Source organism: Passer domesticus, chromosome 4 (genome assembly GCF_036417665.1).
Source record: "Passer domesticus isolate bPasDom1 chromosome 4, bPasDom1.hap1, whole genome shotgun sequence".
NCBI lineage: Eukaryota > Metazoa > Chordata > Aves > Passeriformes > Passeridae > Passer > Passer domesticus.
The window spans coordinates 24,399,184-24,415,154 of NC_087477.1; the positions used below are offsets into that span (position 1 = coordinate 24,399,184).

General features: G+C 42.3%; 1 protein-coding gene across 6 annotated transcripts in view; it reads left to right on the forward strand.

Moving 5' to 3' along the window:
* The first annotated feature begins 1,065 nt into the window (after positions 1–1,065).
* Positions 1,066–15,971, forward strand: part of GAB1 (GRB2 associated binding protein 1) — a 94,782-nt gene continuing 79,876 nt past the window's right edge. Inside the window, exon 1 of one of the 6 annotated variants that reach the window (XM_064416591.1) lies at positions 1,066–1,878. In XM_064416591.1, the coding sequence (XP_064272661.1) occupies positions 1,807–1,878 (72 nt within the window). In that variant the 5' untranslated portion in view covers positions 1,066–1,806. Of the gene's footprint in view, positions 1,879–11,292; positions 11,417–15,971 lie in introns of those variants that run through there. The other 5 variants (XM_064416594.1, XM_064416596.1, XM_064416592.1 and 2 more) reach the window with 5 other exon arrangements.

Sequence of the window (15,971 nt, forward strand, 5' to 3'; positions counted from 1 at the left end):
TTAATCAATGGCATTAGTGGTTTAAACAAAAGAGTTGCACTGAAACCCAGCTTGAAATCTAAACCTAAGAGTACAATTTGAGTTCATGTTTACCAACCAAATCACATTTTATTGTTTCCACCAAGCCCTGCTGGAGAAGCTGAAATGGTATGCAGAAATTCATGGTTTGAATGCTCGGATTTGTGTGCTTTGAATATTGCTAAAGGCCGATGTTCACCTCTTTTCTTATTTCAAATGCTTTTGGCAAAATATCTTTTTGACGATCTTTCTTGTAGTGCTTAATAATGCTTCATAATGCCATAATTATTGTAAAAAGATTCATGTTGAAATTGATGCATAGACTTTAACACCTTTCTCCTTCATTTTTTCCTGTTATTTCTTCAAATGTCCCTATATGCTACAACCACTGCTTTGTAACTTTTTAATTCACTTATACCTAGATAAATGGTAGCACCGTTGGGCTCCCTTCAGCCAAGGCACTAGGGGGACTATTTCTCTGCAGTGGAAGATCACTGGGGCTAGGCAACACAGCAGCAATCCCATTCCAGAATCTGCCATTTGGTAATCTGAAAAAAAATTGTTTAAAAAATTGTAACTATTTTTGTTAAAAGTGTACTATTATTTTTCTTTATTTAAGAATATATTATTTATTTGCCATATTTATTAATTTATTTGTTATTACTTATTTAACCCTTTTCTGTCAGAGTGGAAGAGACAGAGAGCACCCACAGCAGAGATGGTGAACGACTTGGATAATAAAAATTTATTTTTTTCCTTTTTTTTGCTACTGCAGTTTCAGACTTGCTAAGAGGAATTTACTTAGGCCGCGCTATTTTTAATGCAGTTTTAATTGGGATCTTTAGGTTGGGTTTTGTTTGTTTGTTTTCTTGCTTGGGGTTTTGTTTGTTTATTTTGTTTTCCTCGTAGGGACCGAGCCGCCGTCCCGGCCGCGCCGCCGCAGTTCCCAGCGGCCGCCGCCTACAGCTCCCAGGATCCCTCTGGAAGCGCCGGCCGGCCGTCCCTCCCTGCCTGCTTCCTTGCCACCCTGCTTCCAAGCCCTTGTTGTTTGAAAAGACTCCGGCAGAGTTTCGGGGGGAGCCGCGGCGCTGGGCGGGGGCAGGCGGGGCCGCTCGGCGCCGGGGCAAAGGGGGCTCGGGGGGGACGCGGCGCCGGGAATTCCAGGGCAAAGCCTTCCCTCACCGGCCGGCAGGAGCGGACCCAGCCCCGGGCCACGGCCCCAGACCCCCGCCCCGCCACTCCCCGCGGAGGAGAGGGCGAGGAAGGGAAGACAGGAGTGCTGCCGATCCCCTCCTCCGGGCGCAGGGGGAGCAGGAGGAAGGGAAGGGAGCCGCCGGGGAGTCGCGGCGGCCGGGAGGGAGCCCCGCGGCCCTGCCCAGCGGGAGGGTCCCGGCGGGGCGGAGGAGGTGCCAGCGGCGCGGGGCGGTGGCTGGATCCTGAATCCCGCCCCGGGACGCCGAAGTTGCGGCGGGGCGGCGGCCGCCCTGTCGTCTCTCTCGATGTCCGTGTAACTCGGCGGCGGCGAGGAGGAGCAGGAGGAGGAGGAGGCAGGAGGGACCCTCCCGCCTCAGCCTCGCTCGCCGCCCCGCTCCGCTCCGGCGGGCTGTTGTGCGAGGGAGACAGACACACACACCCTGCGCCCCGTCCCGCCCCTAACCCCGCAGCCCCGGCAGGCCGGGCCGGGCGCGGTGCCGCCGCCGCCGCCGATCGCGGCTCGCTGTGTCCGCTGCCTGAGGAAGAGAAGGAGCAGGAGGCGGAGGGAGCGCCCCGGCGGGCAGCGGCGCAGCCATGAGCGGCGGGGAGGTGGTCTGCTCGGGCTGGCTCCGAAAGTCCCCGCCGGAGAAGAAGTTGAAACGCTACGTGAGTGCCCTCTCCCACTGGCGGGCCGCGCTCCCCCTAACTCCCTCCCTTGCTCCCTGCCCCGCTTCTCTCCCGCCGGAGCTCTGCGCTCGCCTCCCGCTCCCGCCGGCCCGGCCCGGCCCGGCCCGGCCTCCCCGCGCGATCCCTCCCGGCCGGGCCCGGGCCAGCCGCCCTCCCGGCCGCCTCCCCTTTCCAGCCGGGACTTCTGCACGCCACGTCCTTGCCGCTGCCCCAGCGTTCATTTTCCCATATCTTTAATTCCTCTTTTCTTTTGTTTTTCTTTTTCTTTTCTTTTCCTCCTTAAAAAAAGGGGCGCTGAGCGGTCAGATGTTTCAGCCCAGCTTTTATTGCCTTTCCAAGGGAGGGGGCGGAGTTTTCCCCTCTTCCCTCTGGGTCCGGGCTCGGTATATATGTATTTTTAAACGTAAACACTTGCTGTCCCGGGGCTGGTGCCCGACCCCAGGGAGGCCGGGGGTGCCCCGGCTCCGCGGCGCTCCCGGCGGGATTGCTCCCGGGGCTGGGGGCCCGGAGCCGCCGGGAGCCGGGGATGCCCCGGGAGCGCTCCCGCTGGGCCGGGAGTAGCTCCACTCGCTCTCCGCACCGGGGGGGAAAAAAAAAAAAAAAAAACAAAAAAAACAAAAAGAGGAGGGAGTTGTGAGGGAAGCGCCTGTGTCTTTGCCGAAGTTGTTCCCGCTGTTGCTGAGCGGTGGCTGCGCTCGCAGGGGCTGCAGCAGAGCGGACGCCGCGCTGCTGGCAGGAAAATGGAGCGCGTTTGCTGAGCGGGCAGATTCCATGACAGGGCACAGCGGAGCTGCGGGGCCGCCGGGGAGGCTGTCAGGTCACGTAGGAGGGATGGGTGATGCCAGGAGTCATCGCTGCTGGCTGAGCCCTTTCCCATTGGCACCCGGCTTGTTTCGTGGCATCTGTGTAATTGGGACAAAATGTTGGGCCTTTTTTTTTTTTTCTCCTTTCTTTCTTCTTTATTTTCCCCCCAGTGTTTTGCTTTTTAAAGCAGATTATTTCAATTTATCAGAAATTTTATTTCAGATTTATTTGAGAATCTGTCAATACAGATCTTAATGTGACCATGTTGTTTTTGTCTGTTAGCGATTAGCAGTCTCTTCTTGAAGAACTGTTCTGGGCTTTTTTTTTTAATGCCAGGAAATTTGTGAAATGAGTCTCTATTTAAATTAAAAGCCAATATTTGGGGTAGCCTGTTCTCTGGTTCCCAATGTTAAAAATCCTCTTTTGTGTGAAGGAAAGAGAACATCCTGATGGGTCATAGCAGGGTCCTGCTTCCCTGCTAAATTTGACATGAGCTGTATTCTTGGCCAGTTCTCCATGTCTGTGTATTCACCGGATACCTCTTTACCAGTGTGGAGGAATTAAGAGCAGTATTCATGTTTTTAAAGACATTTAATAAATTTTCTGCTCAAATTCTTGAATCCCGTGAAGGGTGCAGTCTGTAAATGGACAGAGTTTGCCCTCCTAAATCAATCTCATTAATAAGTCTCTTAATATGCCAACTTTTTTTCCATGTAGCTGCCCCTTCAGTGTATTTATAGCTCCATTTCCATACTGGAATTACACAAGAACCTTTGAGGGGAAAACCCTGACTACAGCACTGGTCAAGTGGTTCCCTGTCCTAAAGAGGTAATGCCTTAATTTTCACTTGAAAGGGGGAGCTGCTTTTTGAGTAGCCAGAGTATCAGGATGATAATATGGCAATCTTATGTCAGCGTGATTTGGTTTAGCATTGCCATACATTGTAGCCCATAAGGCTGTAAATTTAAATCCTGCATGGTATTTTTGACTCTTTTCTGCTTGTATAAAAGAAAGGTACCACTTAAAGAAGGGCTTAAAGTAAAATTCCTCCTGTTTGTATGTAGTGCCTGATCTGTAGCAGGCTGAAGGCTGACACTCCCTTCAAAGACCTAAAAGTGACCTTGACATTATGGTCGCCGTCTTCAAGCAAACAAGAAGTTGATGTACTTAAGAGAATGAACTTTAGCTGAGTGCACTGGCTGGAGAGTTGGCTTGTGCTCCCTGTAATTCTATGCTTGAGCAAAGGCACAGCAAAGAACTGCCTTTTCCAAAGCCATGTTTTAGGGTGGTGGTATTTCAAGGGGCTGCACCAGATGAAAAGCTGGGGAAGTGATTTCAATAGGAAACAGCTTTTCTGCAAAACATACTTTTCACAGGTATATATGAAAAATTGTAACTTCATGCTCTGTTAGGTTTTGCATGCAAATGTTGGGGCAAACCCAGGTTACAATCTGGGAATGAAGATAAAAAGTCTGATATTGCTGTCAAATATGGTTTAGTTCTTGGAAAGGGTGAAAAGGAGCACTTTGAAGCTGGTACACAGACATATGTTTCACAGGGACTTCAATTTTTAGTTTGAAACTGTTGGACATGGTATTAAAACTAGCTTATACTCATTTTGAGGCTAAAAAAAGTAAAAACCCTCCATCCAACCCTGTCCTGCAGATAGAATAATCAGATTTCCTTGAGTGTATGCCTTAGTGCCATGAATGTCTGTTTCCCCTCTTAGGAGTTCTGTTCTTGTTCCTTGTTCATGTGGTTTTGGTATGGAATTGATGTTCTGACAGCTATTGGCACCTGCTGTCAGTTCCCTGGAGCTGCTGTTAGAACAGTTTGTTTGAGGGAATTGACTGGTTGTTTCCAGCAGCAGGTGTCTGAAGAAAGTACAGGTAACTTTTGGTGCCAGTGGGTGGTCAAGATGTGATTTAGCAGAGGAGAAGGAAAAGGGAGTTGGGGCTAAATCCTGCACAGCTCTCCACAGCCTGTGCTCTGGTTTCACGAGTACATGAAAGAACTTGTTTGTGCAGAGAGATGGAGGACTGGTAAATTTCACAGCTTCTGCTATTTTCTTGTATGTTTTTCTTTATTCCCTTCTTCCATTGCCTTAAAATTTGCAAATATTTATGTGCTCACTTTCACTTGCTATGATTTTTCTGTTCTCTTGTTTTTTAAAAATGTAGTTGGAAAGCCCCTTTCTCTCCATCTGTCCTTTAAAATGTGATAGTAAAGTTTGGCTTCGTGTTTTTCTGCTACATTGCAGTTCTGTTGTGCACGTGCCAGTTAAAATAGCTGATGCTTTGTGGTGGCAGCACAGAGGTTTTTTACTGCCATTATGCTAGGAAACCACCAGATAGTTAAACACAGCTGTCCTTGGTAAAGCAAGAAAGAAAAGCTTGGGGGAATAGGAATAAGTCTTAAATTCACTCCTAGAACGAGTGCACTTTTGTCTGGGGGAGGCTAGTGCTCAGTGGGACACCTGGATGTGCTTTAAATCAGAATCTTAGCATTGATGGTTGGCTTATGGAACCAGAAAGTCTACTGATGTAGTATAATAATTCCCAGTATTCTGAGGGAATCTCACAGTGCATATAAATATCTCAACGTCTGGTGCCAAGAGGTTGATGCCAGACTCTTTTCAGTGATGCTCAGTGACGGGATGAGGAGCAATGGCCACAAACTAAAAACACAAGAAGTTTCACCTTAACATGAGGAAGAACTTCTTTACATTGAGGGTGGCAGAGCACTGGAACAGGATGCCTATGGGGGTCATGGACTCTCCCTCTCTGGAGATATTCTGGACCCACCTGGACGTGTTCCTGTGTCACCTGCTCCAGGTGACCCTGCCTTGACAGAAGTTTGGACTGGATCATTTCCAGAGGTCCCTTCCAGTCCTAACTGTCTGTCATTCTAATATGTCCTACTTACAAATACATTTTATTGGACAAAAGGTGAAACTCCATAAAAAATACTCTGTGTGGACTAAACACTTTGGGATAAATTGGTTCTGATTTTTCTGTATCTAATAGACTTCCCCATTCTTCTTATAGTTCATAAGATGATTTTTGAAAGTAAGTTAAGAAACCTTAATTTTGATGTAAGTATGGCTAAAAATCTTGTGGTTATTTGACTATTCCTATTGATAGTTCATTTAGTTATTTTAAAGTAAGGAGTTTAAAAATGAGAAATGGGCTTGATCTCCCTAGGATGTAAGGTGCACTGATATGATTCAGCCACGGCTACAGATAACATCCTCTTACTTTCTAATCTTTTCAGTTATAGAAAGTGACTAAAAAAGGGCCAGATTATTAAGCTAGTTATTGATGTTTAAACTAGAGGCTCAGACAGCACAGGTACAGAAGTGGAATATTTTGCTGGGTTTTGGTTTGGCAGTTGCTCTTTGTCACTAGTCACATAGGTGCATCTTCTGTCTTCAGTAATACTTAAATGTGCTAAGGTATGTAAGGGTTTTAAGAAATGTTATATTCAGCAGAATAGTTGTAATTTGCTAAAAGATGCAGTGCCTGACCAAAGCCCTTTTTCTGGAAGACACCTGTTTGTGTTAAGCTTTTTTTTGTGATCTTTCATCACTGTAGTGAGGAAATTTATGAAGCTGGTTGGTTTACAGGAAAAACCAAGCCAAACTGAGATGAGCTTGTCTGACATCATTCAGTGTGGTCCCCATGGAACAGGGTCAAGTTAAGTTAACTCAAGACAGATGAGTATTGTCAAGAAACATTGTGACATCTTTTGTGTTCTGAACTTGATTGTGCTTGTGCTACTCAAGAAGTTGCTGGAGACCTCACAAGGATTGGTGCTCAGGCAGGAAACTTCCTTCTGGAAGGATGTCTGACCCTCCCCTTCTGTTCTGCACTGGTCAGAAAACAGCAGTTTCACTTTTGATCCTTCCAAACATGGGTCAGTAAACTCCAAATGATGAAGTTGAAGTCATGACTGAACACAGTGTTTTTGTGGATTATAGGAGGAAGTTGCTTTGTTTTGTGTGCCTGCTGAAGATGCTGATATGATCTTGGGTATGACTTTAGGGCTGTAGCTACATCCGGAGCGAGCTGTTGGGGTGTAAGGCTCACTTGAGGAGCGTGGAATTCATCATACAAGTATTTGTCATCTTTGACAGGACATCAGCACCTGGTGTTGACTTTGCTGCCAAAACTGCAGCACTCTTAGTGACTGACCTGTGGTGCATGCTTTGAATTAACTCCCAGAGGATGGTTGCAGAGGGTAAGAGCAGGCACCAGCATATAAAACAGATTAAGAAGTCTAATGTGTGCATAATAAGATCATCTTCCGCTAGTTATTTTAATTTTTATGTAGTTTACTATACTATTAATTTTAGCATTTCTGAGCTTGGGGGGTGAGATGGTACCTGAACCACTTGAATGCTTTTTTTCCCTTGGTGTAGGTAGGAATATTGGAGACCTAATTAATAGAAATAATTCTGTTCCTCTTGAAGTGCACGTGAACTACTGGATATATGAAATAAGCCAGATATTCTAAATATGTTAAATTATGTGAAAAAATTTTTCCCAACATCTCTGAAGTAATAACTCCTAATTTTTATCTGTGAGATTATAACTTCTAACTCAGAACATAGTAGCTGAGAAATGAAGGAACAATCAAATTCTGACTTTTTGTGACATTGAAGACGGTTCTCAATTGGATGTATAGCAATTTATGGATACCTTTTCAGTATTGCTTCTGTGTTTTGATAAGTCTGTTAATGAGATTTGGTGCAGCTAATCACAGGGGATTACAGTTCAATGAGGAACTAGCAGGGAGAGGAAGTGGGAAAACAAATCAGTGTCTGCTACTTTCTTGATGCTGCATAGGGGCTGCTCTCCATGTGTGCACAGAGTGTTGGAGCACTGAAATTAAGTATAAATAACACATGTACTAAGCAGAGGAAATAATGAAATAATATGATTTTAATTTCCAGTTGTACACAGATGAGCTTGATTTGCATGCCTTTAAGTCAATCATCAGCCCAGAGCAGCTGTGTGAAATGTCAGTTGGATAAATTGAGAAAATAATGTTTTATTGGACAATTTAGCTTAAAAAAGTATAGACCTTGACTGTCAAAATCAGCATCAATTCTGGAAACCTTTGGTACAGCAGGTAGCTCTTTCAGCTGAGAGGTAATTCTTGGTATTCAACAGTCCAAGAGGGAGAAGAAGGTGACAAACAGAACTGTTTCTAATGTCCTTTTCTCTCCCTCTTTAAGTTTTAAAAATGTTGGAATAATGGTCAGTTCTGAGGTATGATTTATTTTTGTCTTTTTTGACATAACTTTTGGATCACATTATTAGAATCAAATTCACTCTTCTACAGACATTTAGAAAACATTTAGTCCCCAGTAAACGTTACTGATGCCTTCGATAGAAGTGTTGGAAAAAAAGTGAAAGAAACATCAGTTATTAAAATCATAGTAAATTTAAGGAAGAGGATAAACCTGTAGGTTGTAGATGACTCTGGCTTGGGTATCTTATACTTCTTTAGTCCTTCTTTCATCTTTTCCTAGTCTAAAAGTAGATGTCACTGAACTATACTGGGTGAAATATTTTCCTAAATCAAGAAGGGGACTACAAATGATGAGGTGCAAGTTTTGTTTTGACATAGAGCTAAGATTCACCTCATTTTTTCGTTCCCACTTTTGCAGTATTGCAGTGACAGACTTCTTGAGACCTTTGCAAAATTACCTTAATGTTTTCTGGGCTTCAGTGAGTAATCATTTTATTGCCAATAGAAGCAAGTTCTACTGTTGCAATTTCATTGCAGTATTTCATTAGGAGGGACAGACCTTATGTCTTGCAAATTACTTGAGCAAGAAAGATCACACAGAAAGGGATAATCTTGTCAAGGCAGGTAAGTGTTGTGTACAGATGAATATTGTAGTACAGTATCATTTGCTGCTGTTTTAGGGACTCTAATGTGAATTCAGGTCCTTATATGTACAAACAAATAGCTCTAAAGGAGCAGTATATATTTCTTTCTTTTTTCCTTTCTTTTTTGTTTTTCTGGAAGGATGGAGGGAGGATTCTGCCATCTCCCAACTGCAATAATATACTATTTATTTTCAATTCCCTCTTTATCAATTCTTGATTAGGTTTTTACATTGGTTCTTTTATGAATTCTCTTGCTTGTTTGCTTTAGGAATAGTTGCACAAATAATGTTAGCTTTGTTCATTGCAATATGCTAGTTGTATTTGTGAACCTTTTTTTAAAATTATTTTTAAGAAAAGCACCCCTGGCTTCCAATAAAAGGTTACGTAGTATGTTTTTTGTACTTGTTTTTGCTACTAGCTGTTGACAAAGGTTTTGTTTCTCATGAAGAGCTTTTGAAGCTCTTTCAAACATGCCACAGTGCTTTTAGTTGTAAAAAGTACTCTTATGTTACGTAGTATCTGACTGTCTCCTTAGCAGTATCCAGCGAGGAAATGTTTACAAAGTAACTTTCTGTGAGATGAAAGAGACTGAATTAGCTGCTGAACTCTCTAACCATCTTTTTCTTGGTGTGTTTTTGTTTTTCAGCTGAGGAGCAGGAATATATCTAATTGCTTTTTATGCCCAAAATTACAACTTTATGATTAAACTCCCTGAGGTTATGGTGACACATTTTCCTTATTTTTTTTTTTCTTGGAAAATGGCAGTTATTTGGGGTAAATGGTAAAAAGCTATTTGGCATTGTCTCTCTTGGTGGCACAGCAGCATGTAATTAAAAAGGTCAGTCAGCTATGTCCATAGCTTTATAAGGCTTGTGTATTATTAAATATAATATCTGTGCATAATACAAATAATTCTGTTTAAAAACATACCTGGAGAAAGAAGTAATACTTCAACTAGGAAGCTGTGCCAAGATCCAGCCTCTCTCTTCAGCCAGCCAGCCAAATCAAGAAGAGAATTAAATTAAAAGCTTTTGCTCCTTTTTATTTTGCACAGCAATTTCTTGGCAGACTGATTTAAGAACAACTGTGCTTTTTCAGGAGTTGTGCTTGTTCTGTTGTCTGAGAATTTCTAGGAAGCCAGAAAAAAGCTTTTCCCTCTCTGTGTTTTTTAAAAGGAGGCAATTTTTGCCTTCTGCCACAGGTTGGCTAGCTCGGATGAGAAACCTTGATCAAGGGGGTGCTGTGCAGGCCAGTGGCTGAGGATGATGGCAGCCATTGGGATAACCTTGCTAGCATGAGAAAAGCAACCTCGTCCCTTTGCCTGTTCCCCACACAAGTTTTCCAGCCACCTCGCTGGGGACATGTGGGTTGCTCCGCTGCTTCGTAAGTGAAAACAACGCCAGATAAACCCTTCGTGGCAGCAGAGATAGTGGCTGTCGCAAAGTAAATCTGCTTCCCCACCCACTTCTCAGCACAGCCAGCCTTGGGGCAGGGTGATGGCAGATGTGCTCTCTCCTTCCTCCCGGGTGAGCGCGTCTCCACCCCGGGAGGAATGCGATGGGTTTCAGTGGAGCAGGCCAGCAGGCTCCTCTCTCTGGGGCTACAGCCACCACCAGGCTCTTCAGCATTTCTGCCTCAAAGGAAAAGGGGGAAAAAGAAAAAACAACACAAAATTAGGCTTCGGTTTATTTTTCTGTGTTGTCTGGGGTTTGGGATTTAAAAGCAAAACAAACCCTCTGTAGGTGTTTATTTCTGACGGTAGGAGTTCACTCTTGGGTATGGAATAAGAATACAGGAAGCTCTTCAAACACAGTTCAAACAGATCTTTGATGCAATCAACACTGAAGAATTTCAGTGCTTTTGGTAAAGTTATTAAAAGGGTTAACACACAAATGTTATCAGATGAAAAAGGGATTTTGAGTCTCAAAATGGAATGCTACCCATTTCTAAAAAAGAAAAAAAAAGTAGTTCTGAATGTTATGTGTCTGTCACTTTCCCTTTGTATGAAGAATAAGTGCACTGAGTCACATAATGTGTTAGACAAATGTTCCCATTCACACTTAATGCATGTTTCTGTTACAGTTTTCTGATGCTTGTGTTTCCATATAGATTCTTAAACAGGATCAGATGTAGTGGAAAAGCTGCACCTGGTTTTGGGATGGTGCAGGGAGAATTGCTGCTTTATAAGGAAAGCTTTTGAAACCAGTTGTAAGTCCATATACAGAATTTAACAAACATTTATGATTTTTAAAAATGCATATACATATCTGTGATCCTTAAAAATAGGGTAAAATACTGACAGCAAGTGTGCCCCTTTGCAGCAAACACTGAAAAGTAAGGAATTTATTACGAAAGAGATGGTGGGGGTAATTTATTTGACGCTTCTAATGGTTGTTATAATGGTTGGTATGTGTTTGTTTCATCAATAAGCAACCAAGAAAGAGGACGTCAGAATAAGGTATGAACTTGATGTGAATTGACAATTTGTCCTTGCATTGTTTAATTAAAGAAAAAAAAAGAGGGGGCAGGGAGAAAGGGAGGAGTGTTTGGAGTGTAGTTTGAAACAGAAGAGGCTGGTGTTTTCCAGAGCAAGCAAAGCTGTGGAATGCTCTGCCATGTGATATCCACGCTGGGAATGCAGGAGATTCTGGGGAGGCTTGGAGAGAATCCCCCATCTGTAAATCATGAACACTTGGAGGTCTGGGCTGTGATAAGAGGAAACTTCTAAAATGTCATGTTGTAACTGTTTCCTTTGGTTCACTTGTGTGACCCAGTCTTTTCCTAGTTCTGCTGATGTGCGGGAAGAGTCAGAGGTAGGCTGTGAGTGTGATGCCATCTGGCACTTCTGCTTTCCTAGAAAATAGTGATCTGTATGAACTTAATTTGAGATTTAAACCACAAACTGACAAAAACGTATTCTTTTTTAATCTGTTACTTGTTACATAATTCTGTGATTTCTTTTGGTGCTCTTCGTTAAAGAAATGTTTTTTATTTCAATTATGTGTTACACTGGGTGATGTTCTCATGGTGGCATTAGACAAACTTGATGTTTACAAAATCCTTCCCTGTCGGTAAGGGAGATAGCATTAGATAGTGCAAGAGTAGGGATGTCAATAAGTGTATCTTCCTGAATCTTGCATGTCCTGGTGCAATTCCATTCACTGTTTGTATGCAATTATTGCTGAAATTATTAGCATCATGCTGTGTGAGCGAGTTTTGGAGTCTAATGGCTTGTTACTCAGTGTGAAATAATGCCCTCAAAGCTGAGGTCATGTCACGCTCTTAGTTATGACGTATCTAATGCAGTTGTCTGTGTGCACAAATGAAGGAAAATTGCATAAGCTTCTCAGCACTGTGAGAGATAACTAAAATGACTCCTCACTACCAAAGGCCTGTTAACAGAGAAGACACACTGGTATTCATTTAGGAGTCAGTCATTACTAAAATAAAACCTGTTTTTTCTAGAGTTTTGGCATGGGGAAAGGAGAAATGGGGCAGGGGGAAGATCTAAACTGAGGAGTTGCATACAAGTGACTCATTAGTGTAAATTGGGAAACTTAACCCTGGTTTCATCCCAGGGTAATTTTGTTCTAGGACAAGTAACTACAGAGTTTTCTGCTACGGTGTGTACTTCAGTGCTAAGTTAATTCACAGTCCTTTGAATTTTTCTTTGGTCTGATGACTCCGTTGGTCTGTGAATCTCTGTAGCTCTAGGAAAAAAAAAAGAGCAGGAATTTATTGTCTGATTTAGAAAGAGAATGACAGGAGGATCTTTACTGATAATATAATGGAGGCAGCACTATCATTACATAAATTTGAGAGTACTCTTTGGTGGGGTTTTCTTACAGTACAGCCATAACTTACGGTGATATAAATCTGCTTGTTTGCTGTTTTAGCCTTGAAATGGGCATGTTAATAATGCAGATTATTACTGCAGTTTAAGAAACTTTAAACTTCTGCTGGGATCTAACAAACTGGGAGGTGCAAAGTCATAAGCAGCACTGCTGAGATTGCTTCCAACAACTGCAGGGAATGCAATGCTATTCCCATTGGGGTGCATCTCCTGCCTTCTGCTTACGGGAAAAGGCTTTCCTGTCAGTCTCTGCAACCAGCATCAGACAGCTGGAGAGTGTTCCTAACTCCTTTAGCTGACTGGAGAATGAGCTCTTTGATCCTTTGCTTCAGGTAGTTGTTGTTTAAAGGGAGGGCAAATGTAATGCTCTTCTGAAATCTCAGTCTGCTTAAATAAAATAAGGAATAAGGAAGACTGTGATCTGTCCTTTCCAACTGAGAGACTGAGCTGGACAGATGTTTCTTACTCAGTGCTGAGGAGGAAAGTCCCTGGCTAGGGACTCTAGAAGGAGGGTTAAAAGGTGAAGGAATCCTATGGGGGCCTCCTCCTGCAATGATGCATTCAGCCCTGCATGAGTGGGATTGAAGATACAAAATTTGTCTCTTCATCTTTTCTTCCTCCTCCTCCTCCTCCCTCTCATCGCAACTATTTTGTGTTTATTTTTCTACTTTTAAATTACATAATTTAGTCCTTCCTGTCACTTCCTAATGTCTGAATCATAGGTAGCTCTTCCTGCCTGCAGTAAACAAACATTTTATTCCTGGCACCTTTCCAAACATTAAGATTGTGTTTACGAAGATGGAGGGGGTCCCTCTGGCAGTGTGCTTGGGAAGCTAATTCAGTTGTGTACAGGTTGGATAAGCTGCTTACTGCATGCTTCTGTGCCCAGCTGATTTCCTTGTCTTTCCAATCTTCCAAACTGATGGGATTGCTGGGCTCATCAGGGCCAAGCGGGTGGATGCTAACAGATGACAAAAGCAGAGCATACACAGTGGGCTATGAGCTGTTAATAACAGTAGTAAGTAGGTTGCCTCAAGTCTTGCTGCTGCTGGTGGTGCCTCTTGGCTCTCTCACACCTTGCATATAGGTACAGTGCTGAGGCACATGGTGTGGGTCATCTGTCTAGTCACTTGGGAGAAACACTGCTTGGTCTAACACTCAGGCTTTGCTCATTTTTTTGATTCTTTCACTGCAAGGCAAGAATATAACAAAGGATACTTGGGAGCATGTGTCAGCCTCCATCAGCCTGCTGTATATCTTAGACCACATTTGTAAAAGCTGCAAAATAGAAGTGTGTCATTCTCATTTTTCATGTTATTACTCCTCTTTCTTAACTTTGAAAATCCTTTATTTTATTTTTGAATTGACTGTGACTCCAGAATGGTACAGAGAAGACACAGCTAACACCCCTGGAGGCTTCCCACCTCTCCTGTTGCATTTGCATGCTTTTTACTGGTTACTGTCCTTTGTGAAGAAAATTCATCTTGAGTCATCATAGACCAGCCTGACAGTGTGTTGAACACTACAGCTTCTGCACTGCATGTGGAACTATTAAATGGAATTTGTTTGGTAAATGGAGACAGCACAGGAAAGACCCAGTCTTTTGTTTGGCGGCTTTGCACTTGTACCTTCCTGCTCATCTGTTCCTCCTCACTTCCCTCTCTGGTTCTTACTACTAAGATGGAAGAAGGTGAGACTAAGTTAGATATGTTTGGGATAGATTAGATGAGGAAAGAACACCCTGAATATTAGGCTGCCTTAATTGTGCTTTCTTGTAAAAGATAAAGAGATTGCCTTTTTCTTAAGCTACAATTTACCCTGACTTTTCTGACGGTGGTGTTTATAGCATGGGAAGCATATTCTCTATACAGATTATCTAAAAAAGCTACCAAAAACATTTTGCATGTTGCACCAATAAGACAAAGCAAAAGAATGTTACTCTAGTCTAGTTTAGTACCAGTTTCAGAAAAGACAATTGAAAGAAAAGAACCCTGCTATTACATGCCATAGGAATGCCTCATGTTCCAGTTTGTTCTGGCTGAGGCTGCATATGCACAGGGACGTGGGGCTTTCCCTTGTGCCATTTTTTCTCATCCAGTCATAAATGAATTAATGAAGTTCCTCAGAAAGATAAGTTTGAGAGACTTTAAATCTGAGAGCTTGTTTTAGTTGTGGTTGGGTTGGATACCCTTTTTGCCATCATTGCCTGCTTGCAGTGTTTGCCTATGTGTAATGAAAGAATTTACATTTTATTTTGCAATAGTGGGAGGAGTTACATTTTCCTATGGTTGAGGTTGAAATAAGTTTTCTGTATGTGTAAAAAGTATAAAGTAATACTTTATATATAAAAGTAATTTTCATGGGGGTGCAATTTGGGTAATGTACCATTGTACATACTAGGGAATTGGAAAGAAAGCATTGTGATAGAAGACAGCACCCTGTTAATAGTATTTTCCAGTCTAAAATCATGGCAACCTCTTTCATAATAATACTGTACCATGTGGAAACAATTACATGAAAATATTTTTATCTGTTTGCTACATGCATTTTGGAAATCTTGAAACTTAACAGTACATATTCAAAAAAATGCCGTGTTAAATAATGTAGAAAATACTTGTGTGTCCTTTCAATGCCATGTGGTGAAAGTTTTGCTGAATCAGAAACAAAAATGTAAGGGCTGGGTCCTGTAATTATAATATTATAGTGCCTGTCCACTATTGTCTTTTAAGCTTGTAATATAAAGTGTTTTGGTTAAAATGAAGATAACACTTACCAAAGTACAATGAAGCCAAATTTTGCAGTCATTTGCATTACTTTGTCTTGTAATGTTCCACAGTACTATTTTATCAGTTCTTGTCAATAAACATCACAGTGGTGTCCAAATCTTTCCATTGGAATTTGAGGTTATAAAATTATTCTCTTGCATTGAGTTTCAGTGATTGCATTATTGTAATTCATTTGAGATGATGACAATCTTGCCTTCTCAAAGATTGTTGGGCTTTTTGTCTCTTTAAGAAGACATAAGTGATATTAAAGTGAAATCTGATGGGGTGTTGTATGATTTTTAGCAACTTGTTAAGCAGCGCTTCTGAGCTGCTTGTGAAATTTCAGTGAGTCTCATTGTAAAGTGCAATTTCTCCATGCAGTTGAACTATGCAGCCTTAAGTTGCTATTAAGCACCTATATAGTATTACGAAAAAATCATGCTAAACTTTATGCCAAAACTTGTGACTATGGACAGGTGTAAGCCAAGAAAATGGTTGTGGCTACAGTAGAAAACATGCTTTCCCATGAAATAAAATCCAGGGATGTAGCCACTGTAATTGTGCAATAAATTATCATAAGTGTGATGTCATAGTCTCTGCAACTTTCTGAAGGGGTAGTCTGATTTTGAAATCAACCAAGTAATGAATAACAAGCCTCTGAATTGGCTGAGACAACAGCAGACAAGTCTGCATCATTTGGGGAAAGCAGTCGTCTCCTTAGTGAATTAAATTATTTCAAAATAGAACTTG